The 18,331-nt window shown below is 34.3% G+C and overlaps 1 protein-coding gene across 1 annotated transcript; it reads left to right on the top strand.

The window, feature by feature from the left end:
• The first annotated feature begins 8,966 nt into the window (after positions 1-8,966).
• On the top strand, positions 8,967-12,345 carry LOC143585004 (protein NRT1/ PTR FAMILY 4.5-like). Its single transcript, XM_077066902.1, has 6 exons — positions 8,967-9,145; positions 9,254-9,350; positions 9,430-9,647; positions 9,938-10,381; positions 10,964-11,091; positions 11,269-12,345. Exons 1-6 carry the CDS (start codon positions 9,134-9,136, stop codon positions 12,164-12,166), a joined length of 1,797 nt encoding a protein of 598 aa, XP_076923017.1. The 5' UTR covers positions 8,967-9,133; the 3' UTR covers positions 12,167-12,345.
• The last annotated feature ends 5,986 nt before the right edge of the window (positions 12,346-18,331 follow it).

Raw genomic sequence — 18,331 nt, 5'->3', positions numbered from 1 at the left:
CAACATGAGGCAAGAAACTTGCACCGAATCCTCGGTGTATTTTAACCAATCCGCATAGGCATCCAAGTTATTGACATCGGGTTCATCGGGAATAGGATCGTCTAAAATATAAGACTTCTTTTCTTGTTTGAGAACAATTCTCAAGTTTCGATACCAATCCATGAAGTTGTTAAAGTTTAGACGTTCCTTATCCAGAATGGATCTTAGTGATAGATTAAGCACGTGTGGGATAATTGCGTTCGGTGCGTTGTTTGCGGCCATCTAAAAGAATTTTAACAAAGTTCAAATTAGTATTTTCGATATTAATAAAATTTTAATTTTTAATACCCTTTAAATGTCTCCAAGACAATTATTGATTAAAATCTAGAACCCAACGTTTCATTCAAATAGTAGTTAGGTGACCTTTATCCTACTATTCGAATTAACAAGGTAGTCAACGTTTGACAATTGCAACCCTTTGCAACTTCTAGTTTTATGGGAACGGTTAAACATCATATGTTTAGTTGGTATGTTAAATCCCATCAACACCTTTGAACGCCATGTTAAGGTGATCCTATAGTCATGGTTTCAAATCAAGTCGTCCTACTTATACACACGTGTGAGTTTACTCATACAAGTGGTTAGGTGATCCTAATGCCAAAAGTACTTGTAAAATCACCTTAAGATCACAAGTTTTCTTAAAAGTGCTTAGGTGATCCTAACTCACTTTCAAGTCTACAAGTGACTTAAGTGTCGTATAAAAGGATGATGTTTAACTTGTTTTTAAAAAGGGATTTTAGTTTTCTAAATTCTAGATTGGAAAACTATTTATTGTACCTTTCATTTGCATGCATTCAAATGTATGGTACTTAGTTGAAAAACCCATTTTCAAAGTTCCAATTAATAAAACCCATTTTTATTATGAAATCATTAGTTATTAATAAAACCAATTTTTATTACCTAACGATTTCTAAGGAACCAATTTTATGCTAGTTGATTTTAAGTTGTTAAGCAAACCATATTGCAAATAATAAGTAAATCAACCATGCAAGCATAAAATATACACAACCACAAGTTCATAACCATAGCCTCCTAATATTGACCACACTTGTTGACCGAAGACAAGTGTGTCAAAAAGTCTCTCCTAAGGGACCCAAAAGAACATGCAGTTGTGTCGGTGAACTCCCACTTGATTCCGCGTCCATATGCTCCAAGTGTTTACTCCCGGTGTTGTGGTCTTCATCATTTTATTTGGGCTTCCATCCATGCATCTTCTTTTACAAAATATATCCTAATACATTTTTCTAGTAAAAGAAATACATCTAATCTACTTATTATTACAAGCCATATGAATGAATAAATAGATTACAAACCCAAATAAATATTACAACCAAATCGAATGAACAAACAACCAACACAATCATTCAACCAAACACAAGGCCATGGTAACATCTATTACACATCCAAATATGCAATAATACAAGACCAAAATGGTTCCCCTTTTTGCCTCAAAACTTTCGGCCAAAGCTTAAGCAAACCGAAAGTTTCGGGTTTTGTCCAAACAAACTAAACAATCATCCAAATGACTTGGTTTTTCAAGATTACCACATGCATGTAAAGTATAACCTTGAAAAACCATGGGGTAACCAAAACCCCAAAAAGTTTCGGCCAAATGGTGAAACCCACCATAAACCCGAAAAATTTTGGTTCTAATGAAGCATGCATTCGTATAAGCGGCTCTTGATGCCATTGTTGGGTTTTAACAAGATTATCAAAGTGATAAAATCCCTATTTTACCAAAAACGCAGCGGATATAAAAGTTTTAAATCTTGTTAATATGATATGTATAAAACCAATTTTAAACATGCAAAACCCAAACCCGGATCCAAATACGAATTACACACTATCAAATACATGCATGTCACTATAAGTCCATGCATGTTACTACTACTTTTCAATATGACAAAACCGGGTGAAAGAGATGATGATTGAAAGGTAAGAACTTGAATATGGAAGCTCCTCAAGCTAGCATACCCCAAGCTTCAATAACACACCACTTCTAGCTAGGATTTGCACTTGAAATTTTCTTCTTCTTTTCTTATATTGGATGAAAATACCCAAGAGAGGAAGAGAGAAAAGTTTACTTGGAAATTATGTGTGTTATGAAAGAATGAAAGAGAAAGACTTGGTTTTATTTAAAGGCATCTTTCTCTCCACCAATAATAATCATTGCATGTCTCCACTCACCTTGCATGTCTCCACTCAAACATATAATAATATTACATTTGAAAGAGTTATTATCTTTTTCTTTTATAAAACTTTAAACATATATATATATATATATATCCATACATATATACTTTTATAAGTTTATAACTTATAACTTATAAAACCTATTATATGTTAAGAGACATGCTTGGTTATTATTATTCACATATTGTTATTTAACCAACTTAAATAACACTATGTAATGTTCTTTCATAAAACATAAATCATCCATATGATTTGTTTATTACACAAGTACATTTTATTTAGAAACCCTTTTCCAAATAACTCAAGTGTTAATATTCATTTGTTATGATCATATCATATATGAACGAATATTATCGGTGTTTGTCTAGCTTGTTATTGGATATGACCCGACTTGGATCATAACGTACTAGCCACATCAATTTAATATGTCTCTTGGGCAGACCGAGTCCAACATTAGTTTTTATCAAGAACTTATCAAAACATGAAATTGATGCATAACACTTACCAATTAACATTAGGAATGATGAGAATCAATCAAATACACCACCAATTGCAATAACTAATGTTGAATTGAAGATGAATTAGGGTTAGGGGGTTCTTGAGGACGTGAAAAAGATCAAAGGAAAGGGATCGATGGTTTTTTGGTGGGGAATTTAGGGTTTTCATTTTATTAGTATTATTATTAATCTTATTTACAATAATAGCCCTTTTACAATGAGTTTTGGCTTCAAACTAACTTTTTAACACCGAACCATGTTATAACAAATCATTAAGACTAAAATACTAATCCAAGTTAATAAAAAAAATTATCGTTGATATAATTTTTTAAGCAATTTTATAAAAGCCGAAAACATACAAATTACGCACATTCAATCACAATTTCATGAAATGGGCTATAAACTAAACGCATACACATTTAGCATGTAATTTCACATAGTTGATATAATAAACATACGCTAGAGATATTATTTTCGTATAATAACTGTTAGGTGTAGATTTATTGTCCTCGGAATTGAGCATAACTTGAGGATGTTGACTTAAGTTGTTATTCTGAGGAAGGTACGTTGACTAATTCAATTGTCCTATATTATCTAATTGTTTTGCAGATAAGAGCACGTGTTAAATATGTTTTATAAGAACGTGGATTGCAACGGAATACTGCTTGAACTTTGTCAACAAACAACGTGGGCAGCAGCGGCTTGTTAAAGACTTAGTCTAGGGTTTCCGGAATAATCGGAATAACAGTTGTAATCTTCTTATTATAAATTCGAGCTGATAGTATCGATAGGTCACACACAACTCACTTGTTTAGCTGCTAGTACTAATTGTATCACTTAGCTCACGTTTACTAATCAGCTCCAACCTTTGTAATCACTGGTTTTGTTATTAATAATATCGACGGTGATAGTTTTCACCGTCCGGGGGTTTTTTGTGCCGGAGATCATAATAATCAAGCATAATTCGACCAAAAGTTAAGGTCATAATCTTTAACCGAAGAGATTCGATTAAATATTACGTTGTAAACTCTTGACCGAAACGAAGATTATCATAATCAAGGGTTTTTTCCCTCGTAATCATATCCTCGTGTTCAATCTTTTTACTACTAAGCACCTCGCCTCACGCACTAATTTGATCAAAAGTTTGTTTGTTAATTTTTGACCGAAACAATAACTAATAGCCTGTTAAGCTAGCATAATGTACTAAATTGTGTAACACATAAAAATCATTTAACACATAACAATTGTATTCGAATGATTTAAACATATCGTATTCGACATTAATCACCAACGCGTACTGACGAACTCATGTGTGTGACTCTGTATTAAGTCATGTAAATGTTACGCATGACGTGTAAGATAACAGAGTTTGGGTTAATGTTGCTGATGTGAAAGTGCGGGGTGTCACATTATTCCCTCGTTATTTCCGTCCCGAAAATTGATAGGCGCTGCTAAATAAATAAGTAGACTCACAGTCTATAAGTATGATCAAAATGAATTCAGTAGAATTCCCGTCCATTGAAAGATCACAAATGAATCTAGTAGACCTCCTGTCTATTGGTTAGTGACGCAATTGTTTTGGTGGTATTGCAAATGTTCAAGATAAATTTTTCCGATTGTCACATTTGATGTTCCATGTGTACTGGTTAAACACATGTAATTTACAACACTTCTAATGTATGGAATTTAGTTTATGTATGATGCATGTGTATGTATGTAACAATCAATTATATACAATGGTAGCAGGTTAATATGGTCATTTTATGCAGTGGTTATCAAACTGGTTTGTGAAGTGGTTATTAAACTAGTTTATGCAACATTTTGAGTCGTTGTGTAATGGCATTATGGTAAATCCGTTAGGTGAATAATGGTCATTCTATTTTGATTAATTCTTTAGTAGCATGTTATCACAATGGTTTGTGTAGCATTTGGTCATTATGGTCATTTTTAGTCGTTGTGTTAGGGTTATTCTGGTTACTCTGTATTGAGTCCTTGTGTTAGGATCATTAAGGTCATTCTATTTTGAGCCATATTGTTGGCTATCAGAATGGTTTGTGAAGATTTTTTATTCATTCTGTTATTAGCATATTGTCTATTTTGAGAATGTTAACATTACAAAAGATTAACAACAACATTAACATCACAACTGATTGATAACAACTTCCATAGATTGACAATAAAAAAAACTTATGTTTACAGCTTCAAACAACTAAAATCCACCAGATTTTCATGACAACAAATACTAACCTAACACATATTGTTTATTGCACTTGGACTTTGTCAATGAGAGTTGCTCTTTGAATCTTTGTTCTCCTTTTGCAGCAATTTGTCCATTAATTCCAAAAACATCAATCTTTGTGCCACTATATTTGCAATTTCCTTGTCAACATCAACATCCTGTTTTGACATAAAAATTTGGAAGTGTAGGAGGTGTAGGATAAAAATTTGTAGTCCATTCTCTAATAAGAATTAAAACGAATCAATATAAGAGAATTGAAATCTAAGGAGAATCAAATGTGAAACTTAGTGGCCATAGTGGTAGCCAAAAAATTCCCCCCAAATTCAAGGACTTCTATGGCCTATAACTCGAAGGATTTCAAGGTTATTGTGATTGACATTCAACCTGAGTCAACTTTATAGATTCTAGGGTTCTTGTATGTGATACATGAAGAAGACGAAGGCAAACTTATGCCGATCAAGTGAAACTAGCATTTCTAAGTCTTAAATTGGAAGTGTAGGAGGTGTTTAAGTAGTTTGAATATCGAATTAATAAAAAAATTTATCTTTAACAACTAAGCAACCATGTTAACATCCACATAACCCACCACGTCATCCCATGTTAATGGGATCTAATTCTAGCAAAAGTTCGTTGGCGGAAAATAAATTAAAAGTTGAAACTAACATGATATAATTTTTAGTTGGAGTCAACGCTAGCCAAATTAAAAATTAGGACTAAAATAAATTGATTGTTGTTATAGTTACAATAAATGCTAATGTGAAATTTATATATTATTCATTTTGAGGTACATCGATAAATTTGACTTGTAGTACCATTTTATTCATTAAAAGATGTTTATATTGATAGAGGAGGCAAACGAACAACAAACTGTTCCACTAATCTTTTTTAGAAAAGCAAAACTAGATCATTTTAAATTTAAAAATAACCTAGATACTATCCAAAGTGTGCAGGTTTTGGACTAACTGTATCTACCTATTGTTGACGTGTGTGCAAACTTGAAGATTTTATAACAATATAAGCTTGGAGATTTCGATAACAATATTAACATATATTGCATTGAAAGCTAACATTTTCCTTACCCATATTGCAAGTGTCTATTTCTAACTAGGACTTCTAAAATAAAACTTAGAAGGTTAAATTATTACTCCCTCCGTTCCATTATAAGTGTCCTAGTTTGATTTTTCAAGTATTTCTTGTATAACTTTGACTAACAATATTTTTGTTTGTGTTATATAATACTTGATGTAAAATATATGAATGGATTGGGTTTTAAATGTATTTTACATTAATATAATTTTCATCAAGTATTATATGACACGGAAAAAAATATTTACGGTCAAAGTTGCAAAAGAAAGACTTGAAAAGTCAAACTATGACACTTATAACGGGACGGAGGGAGTATTTTTATCTTCAAAGATTACCATATCATCTATCTTAATAATACTGTCTATTGTGTCGGTATCATCCTTCTGCTATATGGGATATATATCATGTGACGATAGCATACAAAATTCCAACAGAAAAATATAATTTACCTGCCATATCGTTTCCATAATTTAAAATACGAGTTCATTTAATATTATTTTGGTTGTTGTCCAAATAATTTTAGATTGAAATTTAATATCAATCTCCTTCAAACACCTAATGTCACACTTTAATTTTCAATTTTTTAACGGCACATATAACTGTTACTTTTATTAATCTTGTGGATTGCAGAGTGAAAACAAGTACTTCATAAATGAAAAGAATTAATATTGACTAGGTTTTAACATTTTAAGACCCCCTATTACGGCCGGATTAAACTAATAATATGAGGTGTGGTTAATATAAATTCTATTTGGGTACAAATGTCGTTTATATGAATTTAAGTGCACATGAAAAATTTTAAAATGTGTGACAAGTGAGGAAGCTTAATAAATAATTTAGCTAATATTATGGTGGTGTTAGTTTTACTAATTGAAAAAGAAGAGTATTCGCTAAAGAGCATTTATCTACCTCTCTATAATTTTACATATTTTATCATGTTTGTGTAAATTTTGTCTGGGCCTTTTTGTTCTGAAGTAATCAAACTTTCGTCTCTAATAAAACTGATTCACGATGGTTGCTTTCAAGCAATGTCGATTAGTTATAATACTGCCGTTCGAATCAAAATCATCCAAGTTAAATCAAGCTCAAGTGCTTATCACCACTTTAATGTGAAGAACCCTATATTATAAGAACTTAATGCCAACAATCAACCAACCTCATATTCTTTGTACATATCCTCTGAATGTACTTGTCTCCTTGTTTGGAGTCACTCAGTTGCTGTCTACAAGACGGCAAAACTATCCCCTCTCAATATTTTATTATTGTCTGAATGATTAAAGGAAAAGGAAAGACTAGACGGCAAATAAATAACTTTTGTGTATGTACAACATTGAGCATGCTAATCATTACTTGCTTCTTAGGGTTAGGAATCTGCGATTTAGTAAACGGTATAAAACTGAAATTAATACTGTGTTCAATCCATTTTTACATTTCATTAAAAAGCAGTGTTTACATCGATACCAAATGTAATTATCGGACAACAAGCTTCGCTTTGAACACATACTTTAAAAGAAAGAGTTGTATTAATATATTATTCACAAACTTACAAAAGTGGATCTTATATTAAGGGAAACAAATCTCACTTAAGCATCTTTTGTTAAAACTTAAAATTCCAAACTAACTGACACCAAACAACCGACATAATTTACTTTAAATAGCACAATATTGTTGACGAAAATAGTTGGTTTTGAGAAGATTTGGTGGAGATAAGGAGATTGGACGAATTTTGATATAGAATTCAAATCAGAAAAATAGAGTATATATACTCTCTAATAAATAACTACGAGTTTTGCTACTTGTCACTCTCACATTAAACCTCATCCTTTACAACAAATTTATAATTGTAAAATATAGTTATCATATTTAAAATTTATGCTTCAAAAATTGTTAATTTAATATTTACTTCCTATTTTTTTTTCAAAAATTTGATATTTATAATTATCTCTTACTTAAAATTGTTTTAAAGACAATTGTACAACGACTACATTAATAGTGTTTAACAGGTTTATTGTTTCTTGTATACTGATTATTTATTAAATGCTCTCTCCGTCCCATTTTAAATGTCCATTTTTCCATTTTTGGTTGTCCTAATTTAAATATCATTTCTATACATATAAATTCAATTTCCAATTGTGCCCTTACTATTAAATGTCATTTTTTAGCCAAGGAAGAAAAAATAATTTTTAGCATAATAACTTAAAGGACATTATTGTCATTTTACAGCTCATAAAAAATGATCAAACATTTCTTAATTTGTGTGTTTTGGGTCCCATGACATTTAAAATGGGACGGGGGATTATTGTATTTTCAAGAACTACCCGTGTAGCACATGGGTCTCAAACTAGTACATCAATATTGACGTTAAATGTATTATGTATTTTTTCATATAAATGAGACGATACAATTATAAAAAAATAGTTCTAAGTGTTTATAAAAAGAGAAAAGAAATGTAATCCCCATATAATGGATAAAGTTTAAAATATATCTACAGACATATCTCAAATAGATTCTAAATTAGTTTAGATTTTCGCGTGGAACGTTAAGTCGTTAAGTCGCATGAGTTGTATAATAAATATGAAAATTAGATTTTAATTATGACTCAAAATCAAGTAAATACAGTGTAAACTAAGTGCAAATGATGATTATTCTACTAGGAATGATTTTGGTAATGAATATAAAAGTTACAAGTGTGATTGATATCAAACTGTAAATATAAATCATTATTGATTAATGTGCGGTGTTTGGATTATTGAATCCAATTTACCTAAAAATATAAACAGACATATTTTCTATAATTCAAATGCTTCTTATTTTTGTCCAACGAAATATAAAGTTATAAACCACTAGATGGAATGGCCGCTCATGTATACTTTAATTTAATTGGTCATTACATATGCAATTAATGTTTTGATAGTTGACTAATTCAACATGGTTAAATATATAACTTTAATAGTTTGCTTTTGTACAAGTAGCACAACATAGTTGTCTATATATATGGTTTTAAACCGATGCTTTCACCATTAATCTAGCTTGTAATTTCTAGTTCTATCTTGTAGCAGTCTCAAAAACCTTAATTATCATGGACCTCACTGTAATTAATTCTTACATATATTCTTAAATTCTTCTATTGCATGCATTTGTTTACTGGCTTTAGATTTATACATTTCCATTTTTCATGATTTTCCTCTAATTATTGTAGGAAAAGGATGTGTTCATTGAAGGCAAGGTGAACTGGAAAGGTAGAGCTGCAACAAAGAATAAGCATGGAGGCATGCGGGCTGCGGTTTTAATATTAGGTAGGATATATGGTTTTGTGATTACAGGGGCAGAAGTTGAGAATATGGCAGTGATATTTTGTCTACTTTTGTTTTGCAGCAACGTTTGCATTTGAAAATATGGCAAACATGGCCCTGGCAGTGAATTTCGTGACATATTTTACTCAAGTAATGCATTATGACGTGGCCGAAGCAGCAAACCATGTAACGAATTTTATGGGCACTGGTTACATCATCTCCATCGTTATGGCTTGTCTTGCTGATGCCTACGTTGGCCGATTTAGAACTGTTCTTATTGCGGTGTTTGTAGAATGCGCCGTAAGTATTGATTCTAATTCCCATATCCATTAAATCGACCATTTTGTTTTATTACTAAGTGTTTTAGCAATATGATAAATGTTGATAGGAGGTTTTTGCCTTTTGGAAGTGTTTTAGTTTCTTAATTTAGAGTCCGCTACCCTAGTAGCGAACTCCCTAAAAACCAAAACACTTCCAAGAACTCTTAGAAACGCTTATCATTTTGCTAAAACATCTAGATATAAAAGAAAATCTTCATTCAAGCGAATCGATATTCTTTCTTTTGATTCATAACTTATTAATTACCCTAGGGGTTTTCACTACTCACAATTCAAGCTCATTACCCAAGCCTCAAACCACCTCTATGCAACATCTTTTTGCCAACATCAAACTGCGAGAAAGTGAGTGGACGAAATGCTGCACTCTTGTTGTTTGCAGTCTACCTGTTGGCTGTTGGTAATGGGGGTGTAAAAGCAGCATTACCATCACATGGAGCAGATCAATTTGATGAAAAAGACCCAAAAGAGGGTATACAAATGTCAACTTACTTTAACTGGTTGCTAGTAAGCATTGCAGCCGGGGGTTCAATTAGCATAACTGTCTTCGTGTGGGTACAAGACAACAAGGGTTTTGATTGGGGATTCGGGCTGTCGTTGATCGCCATGTTCTTGGGTGCAATTATCTGTATTCTTGGATTGCCGTGGTATTGTATATATGTTGTGCTAGGAAGCAGTGCCATTACTGAAATTATACAGGTTAGTTGAACATAAACATTTAAATATGTTACAAGAACTTAATAATTGTGGATCTATTAATTAAGTGTCATTTAGAAAGACTTTTGATTTTTCAGGAGGATTTATGAGTACTTATAGAGGAGGTTCTAGGCAAAACATATTTTTTGTTAGATCTGGAAGAACAAAAAAGAACATTTATTTTTCCAATCTTAAAATATAAAGAATGATTGAAAGCAAAGATTATTTCTCTCTTTTGAAACTTAAAAAAAGATATGTGAAGAAAATAAATTTATTTATAGAACCTACACATGTGCAAGTCATATGTATGTTATATTACCTGCACATAACTTACACTTGTGTATGTAAACGTTTATAAATTAACTTGTTTAAATGATATATTATGGACTTAACATATGCATTTGTGTGTAAAAAATGTAAGTTATAGAAAATATGAACCATTTATTAAAAGAATTAAACAATTTTGGCTTGTTATCACAATAACTTCGTTTCTGTAGAACCTCACCCCACTATTGTCACATTTATAAGTTTACTTAAACATTGATTATACGCTTGCCCTTAAGCTTCTTGTATGTACATGTTTAGGTTTACGTTGCAGCGATTAGAAATAGAAAGCTTCAACTTCCTGAGGACCCTACTGAACTACATGAGCTCCCAATGGACAAAGAGGCGGCACTTCATCAAGAATTCTTACCTCATAGAGATGTTTACAGGTTTGGTTTTGTATTTAAATTAAGTTTTGTCTTCATTCATGATTTTTTATTATTTCTAGGTGGTCTAGCAAAATCATAAGCGCTACTCTTTATCAATAATTCATATCATTTTGCTAGACCATAATTTATTTGATGTTATGAATAAACAACAAAATAACTAGTGGTTTCTATTACTAGATGGCTAGACAAAGCAGCAATCCGATCTGATAACACTGAGCAATCAACAAGTCCTTGGAAACTATGTACAGTCACACAAGTCGAAAACGCAAAAATCTTATTAGCAATGCTTCCTGTTTTCTTATGTAGCTTTATTATGACACTTTGCTTAGCACAATTACAAACATTTTCAGTTCAACAAGGAGCCACCATGGATACTAAGCTTACAAACTCTTTCAATATACCACCCGCATCCCTCCCAATAATTCCTATAGCGTTCCTGCTCGTTCTAGTTCCAATTTATGACCAAATATTTGTACCTTTGATTCGTAAATTTACCGGGATACCTACAGGAATAACTTACTTACAAAGAGTAGGAGTAGGGCTTGTTCTCTCAGCATTATCTATGGCGATTGCTGGAATTATGGAAGTAAAGAGAAAAAACATCGCTAAACACCATAACATGCTAGACGCGCTCCCTGTGCTTCAACCATTGCCCATCAGTGTCTTTTGGTTATCCTTCCAATATTTTGTCTTTGGTATAGCTGATATGTTCACTTATGTGGGACTACTTGAGTTTTTCTACTCACAAGCACCAAAATCAATCAAATCCATTTCTTCTTGCTTTCTATGGAGCTCAATGGCAATCGGGTATTTCATGAGTAGTATCATGGTGAAAATAGTAAATCACGCGACAAAAGGGGTTACGAAAAGCAAAGGATGGTTGGCTGGAAACAACATAAATCGAAATCATTTAGAAAACTTTTACTGGCTACTTGCTATATTGAGTTTGATCAATTTCATAATCTATCTCTTTGTTGCATCAAAGTACAAGTATAGGCCACAGAGTCTTGATGTTAAGGATGACCACGAGACACATCAGTCGAAGACAATGAATCCTTCAACAGAGTATTTTTAGTTATTTGAAGTTAAAGATCTCTAAGTATAACTAGGGTTCTTAAATCTGAGCATCCTCATTATCTTGTATTTTGTATTTATGATTTTAAGTTGTTGTATAATTTCAGTTTACATGTATGTTTAAAGTTGATGTGACGGTGTGGTTGTGTTGATTTATTTACTAGTTTTTTGCTTTGTAAAAAAATTGTTAGGATTTGTGTACCTATTATAACGTTTGATAACATTTGATAATTATGTTTTTAATACATATTCCAATAGCATTAAGTGTTTCCATGTCTACTTGGTTTATGACTTAGTTTCGAACTATACTAACACTCGCCGCCGTCAAGCTCTTCCACCATAAAGCTCCGGCTATCGTCAAGCTCTTCCACCATAAAGCTCCGGCTATCGTCAAGCTCTGCCACCATCAAGCTCAAGCTCCGGCTACCGTCAAGCTCCGCCACCGTTTCTTCAAGCTCTGTCTATTGTCAAGGCATCAAACTCCGGCAACGTGCAACTTCAGCCACAATTTTTTTTTTCATTCCCGCCACTGGCCATTGTTGGGTTTCTATGGATATTTTAAACTTAGTTAACCATTTAACTAGTCATTAATTAAGGCGGAAGCGTGATTATCTATAAACTTTATGTACATATATCCATATATATATTACAAGTTCATATGTGTGTTAATCTATGAATAACCCTTTATTCTTGTTTCAAGATTACCATTAATCTTAAGATTAGAAACCCGAGACTAAGGATCAAATAATACGGAAAAACTAAACTATCAAAGCTTGTAAAACTTACATTCTTAACTCCTTAAAAGATGTAGTTGATGGTTGAAGAAGATGATGATGTTGATGCTAGACTTTCAAAGGGAAAATCCTCAAACGGAAGATACCCCGAGCCTCCAACACACACCGAGCTATGTTAGGAAGCTTGAACACGAGAAACCGAGACTCGAACCTCTTTTGTTTCTTGACTTCGGCCGAACCAAAAGCTAGAGGGAAAGAAAGAGTTGTGGTTCCTATTTTATATATCTTGAAAGTATGTTGATCTTTATATAAATGAGATCATATCTCATTCATATCTTAAGTTAGGTTTTTTTTTTTTTTTTGGTCAAGTAAAAGTTACTCAACCTCCATCAAGTCCTTACCACCTTTGACCATGTGTATGGGGTGTAAGGCATACATGTCTAAATAATATACATTTTATACCTTATAAAATATATAAACATCCCATCTTTTATAAACCATTTTATAAAAGAACACATGTTTAAATAATCATTCCAATAATAATTATTTGAATAAATAAATTAACCAATTAATTTATTTAACACTTTCAAGTAATTATTCAGAAACCCGATTTCTGAATGTGTTGTGTTCTGTATTTGTTTTATAGATCATATCTCAACAAATATATAATTGGTGTGTGTCTAACTCGTTATTGGGTATGACCCGACTTGGATCAAACACGGCTAGCCACATTAACCTAATTATGTGTCTCGGGCATACGGTATTCCAACAATCTCCCACTTGCACGTGACTCATAGGAAGTTAATGCTAATGGTGAATACCGCCTAACAACAGGTCACCATCCCTAGTGTGTTTGACTAAGTGCCATTCAATAACATCATCCCCTTCAAGTCCATACTTGATATGATATAGGTAAGTCTTATCACTACATCCCTTTGTTACTAGATGTCCTGTCAAATCGAAGAGACACAGAGTGATCATTCTCTCAATGATTTAACTTAACAGGCCTTAGACATCTAAACTCTCAACACATAAGAGGAACAAATCCCATCTTGACTGCATACACCCTTGTTGACATCTCGTATGATATCTGAGCTCTTTCTTACACGTTATCGTGTTACCGAAATAACAAAGAAGAGAGTCAAGTTATCAGACTTGATGAAAGACCAGATCCAATATGCATCTTAGGTCAAAGGACACAATGATACTCGCCTTTACTCAAGGATTACTTATGATCAGTTACACTAACTCCATGCAGTGATCCTTGAGAGCGGGTCAGTCCAATATTTGTATCCCACAAATATCTATGAACTTTGGTGGCAAACCTATGCCCTATATTCATCACATGAATATCAACCAATCCGGGTTCATAATAGTCTTACCTTCATACTTGTTCCCACAAGTATGATCGACTACGGACGTTTAGAACAACATAAGTCATTCATGGATTAAACATGCAAATATAGAACATAACTCATTGAATAATTAAAACATAATTAATTTTCATGAGATACCCATTACATTCGTTCTTATACAAACACTAAACACAGATTAAATCCACTCACTAGAATACCGAAGTCCTAATGCACAAACATGACCCTCATGCTTTGGCCTATCGAGGAGCTTCGTGAGTGGGTCCGCAATATTTTGATCGGTATGAACTTTATGAATACATATCTTTCCCTTTTCAACTTCATCCCTTATGTAGTTGAATCTGCGCTCAATGTGCCTCGTTTTCTGATGAGCACGAGGCTCCTTGATCTGTGCAATAGCACCCTCATTGTCACAGAATATCTCTAGGGGCTCCTGAATGGTAGAGATAATCCCTAGATCCATGATGAACTTTTTCATCCATGCAGCCTCTTGGGCTGCCATTGAAGCGGCGATGTACTCAGATTCTGTAGTGGATAACGCGACAACATCCTACTTCGAACTCTTCCAAGAGACAGCGCCTCCATTCAAAATGAAGACATATCCCGACTGTGACCGAGCAGTTTGGAAACTCGCATCCACGTAACCCTTTACGACGAGTTCCTCCTCACCAGACCCATATATTAAAAACATATCCTTAGTCCTTCTAAGGTATTTTAATATATTCTTGACAGCCATCCAATGACTGTCACCTGGGTTGTGCTGGTATCTACTCGTTATGCTTAAAGCATACGAGACGTCCGGTCTAGTGCACATCATTGCATACATAATAGATCCTATTGCCGAAGCATAAGGAACATGCTTCATCCTATCCTGCTCTTCCTTAGAGCTAGGACTTTGGGATGAGCTTAACACGGTTCCTCTAGGAATAGGTACCAAACCTTTCTTAGAGTTTTCCATCCTGAACCTTTTCAGGATTTTATCAATATACGCACTTTGATTGAGTCCGATCAATTTCCTTTGTCTATCCCTATAGACTTTTATTCCCAAGATATATGTCGCTTCTCCAAGATCCTTAATTGAGAAACGACTACTTAACCACGCTTTAACGTTTTCCATACTTGGTATATCATTTCCAAATAAAAGTATATCATCGACATACAAAATAAGGAACATGACTATACTCCCACTAGCCCATTTATACACACACGCCTCATCACCGTTTTGGACGAAACCAAACGCTTTGATTTCTTCATTAAAACGATGATTCCACATCCGTGATGCTTGTTTCAACCCGTAGATTGATTTCCTTAACTTACATACTTTGTCAGGATTAGATGGATCGACAAAACCTTCAGGCTGAACCATATGGACATCTTCCTCAAGATATCCATTAAGAAAAGCGGTCTTGACATCCATCTGCCATATTTCATAATCAAAATGAGCTGCAATGGCAAATAATATCCTGATCGACTTAAGCATTGCGACCGGCGAGAAGGTTTCATCATAATCAATCCCTTGAGTTTGTGTGAAACCTTTTGCTACAAGTCGTGCTTTGTAAGTATCTAGATTTCCATGCATATCGGTCTTCTTCTTGAAGACCCACTTACATCCAACCAGTTTGTAGTTAAGTGGACGATCAACCAATTCCCAAACTTGGTTATCGTGCATGGATTGCATCTCGGCGCTCATGGCTTCAAGCCATTTTTCACAATCAGGTTGTGACATAGCATCTTTGTAGGAGATCGGTTCATCCGAATCGACCAAGTAGCAATCATCCACGAGAAATCCATATCTCTCGGGAGGTTGACTAACCCTACTAGATCTGCGAGCAACGTGTGTATGATCAACCATTTGATCACCTTCAACATCCTCGTGTTGAAAGCTAGTATCGACCAACTGTGTATCATCCAGTGATTCTTGAACCTCTTCAAGTTCCACTCTCTTTTCACTAGGTCCTTCCATAAAGAACTTAGTTTCTAAGAAGTATCCTTTGCGTGAAACAAACACTCTTTGTTCACTAGGATCATAGAATATATATCCTATATCATCCTTTGGGTATCCTATGAAGATACACTTGATGGATCGAGCCTCAAGCTTATTTGGGGTGTCTCGTTTAACATAAACTTTGCATCCCCATACCCTTAAATATGAAAGGGATGGAACCTTTCCATGCCACACTTCATAGGGTGTTCGATCCACCTTTTTGGTCGGGGCCATATTCAAAATACGAGCTGCTGTAAGTAGTGCATATCCCCAAAATGATGGTGGTAGTGAGCTTCGTGCCATCATTGATCGAACCATGTCCAACAGTGTTCGATTCCTCCTCTCGGATACTCCGTTATGTCGAGGAGTACCAGGAGGAGTGAGCTGTGAAACAATTCCACAATCTCTAAGATGACTTTGAAAAGCATCACTTAGGTATTCGCCTCCTCTATCGGAGCGGAGTACCTTGATTGTTCGGTCGAGCTGATTTTGTACTTCATTTTGAAATTCCTTGAACATTTCAAAGGCTTCATGTTTGTGTTTCATTAGATACACATACCCATATCGACTAAAATCGTCGGTAAAGGTAATGAAGTACCTTTCACTATTCCTACTAGTGGGCTTGAGAGGTCCGCATACATCCGTATGTATGATACCTAATAAGTCCTTAGCCCTTTCATTTGTACCTTTGAAAGGCTCTTTGGTCATCTTGCCTTGAATACAAGATTCACACTCATCAAACGAACCTAACTCGTTTGTTTTCAAAAGACCATTCTTTTGGAGAGTATTTACACGATTCTTGTTTATGTGTCCAAGGCGACAATGCCAAATGTAGGAATCACTCAAATCCTTTTTGAGTCTTTTGGTGGAAGTTTGATATAATGAGCTATTTGAGGTATTATCATGAACCAGTTCATAAATACCGTTGTTTGGTACAGCTTTAAAATAAAAGATACCATTAGATGATACATGCATTTCTGATTTTACAAATTTAAAGTCAAAATTACATTGTCTAAGAAGGTGCACGGAAATAATGTTCCTAGTCAAACTAGGAGCATACAAAACATTCCTCAAAACAACTTCCAAACCACTTGGAAGCGATAAAGTGAAGTCTCCTCTAGCGACCACGTGCACCCTTGCACCGTTGCCCATGAAAAGACTCACTTCGCCCTTCTTTAAGTCTTCATTCCTTTTGAACCCCTGCAACCAATTGCAAATGTGAGTTCCACATCCGGTATCCAATACCCATGTGTTAGAAGAAATAAGATTTAGCTCAATATTAATCATAAAGACATTACCCGAGGCATGCCCCGCATTCCTCTTGTCTCTTAGCTCCTTTAGGTAGACCGGGCAATTGCGTTTCCAATGTCCGGTCTCCCCATAACCAAAACAAGGATCATCCTTATGACCCCTCGGTTCCACAACCTTTTGTTTCTTTGCCATAACCGGTGCCTTGCCCTTACCCTTAAGATGCACAGGAGGACCCTTTCTTTTTGCTACCTTAGCCTTAGGATTGGGCTGAGATTGATTCTTGGATCCACCTTCATTGATCGCAAACACGGGTAAAACCCTTTTTCCCATGCTCGCCTCGGCTGTTTTAAGCATTGAGTGAAGTTCTCCAATGTTTTTGTCCCACCCGTTCATGTTATAATTTAACACGAAAGTGTCGAACCTTTTCGACAAAGAGTTAAGGATCAAATCCGTTGCTAACTCTTTTGAGATGAGACAATTGAGCTTGGTGAGGCGATCAATGTAACTTTTCATCTTAAGTACATAAGTTGAAACTGGTTGATTATCATCCATTCTACATGCATGCAAGGCTCGAACCGTTTCGAACCTTTCAACCCTCGATTGCTTAAGGAACATTTCCTTAAGTTGAGTAATCATGTCGTACGCATTATGGTTTTCGAAATCCTTTTGGATTTCGGGAACCATAGTCGCCAACATGAGGCATGACACTTGAATGGAATCTTCCGTGTGTTGGACCCAATTCATGTATTCGACCTCACTTCCCTCTTCCGGTTCGTTGGGGATAGGTGTTTCCAAAACATGATATAATTTTTCTTGTTTTAGAA

The sequence above is a fragment of the Bidens hawaiensis genome, unplaced genomic scaffold (genome assembly GCF_021521415.1).
Source record: "Bidens hawaiensis isolate Kalapana, Puna unplaced genomic scaffold, B.hawaiensis_p1.1 tig00033530_1, whole genome shotgun sequence".
NCBI classification, from domain to species: domain Eukaryota; kingdom Viridiplantae; phylum Streptophyta; class Magnoliopsida; order Asterales; family Asteraceae; genus Bidens; species Bidens hawaiensis.
The sequence above is the reverse complement of the archived record's forward strand: the minus strand, read 5'-3'. Positions and strand labels throughout refer to the sequence as shown.

Excerpts from the sequence above, each read along its gene's own strand:
- LOC143585004 (XM_077066902.1), top strand. Across the intron at positions 9,351-9,429 it reads GGCTGCGGTTTTAATATTAG|CAACGTTTGCATTTGAAAAT; the intron begins GTAGGATATATG and ends TTTGTTTTGCAG. Across the intron at positions 11,092-11,268 it reads CCTCATAGAGATGTTTACAG|ATGGCTAGACAAAGCAGCAA; the intron begins GTTTGGTTTTGT and ends TTCTATTACTAG.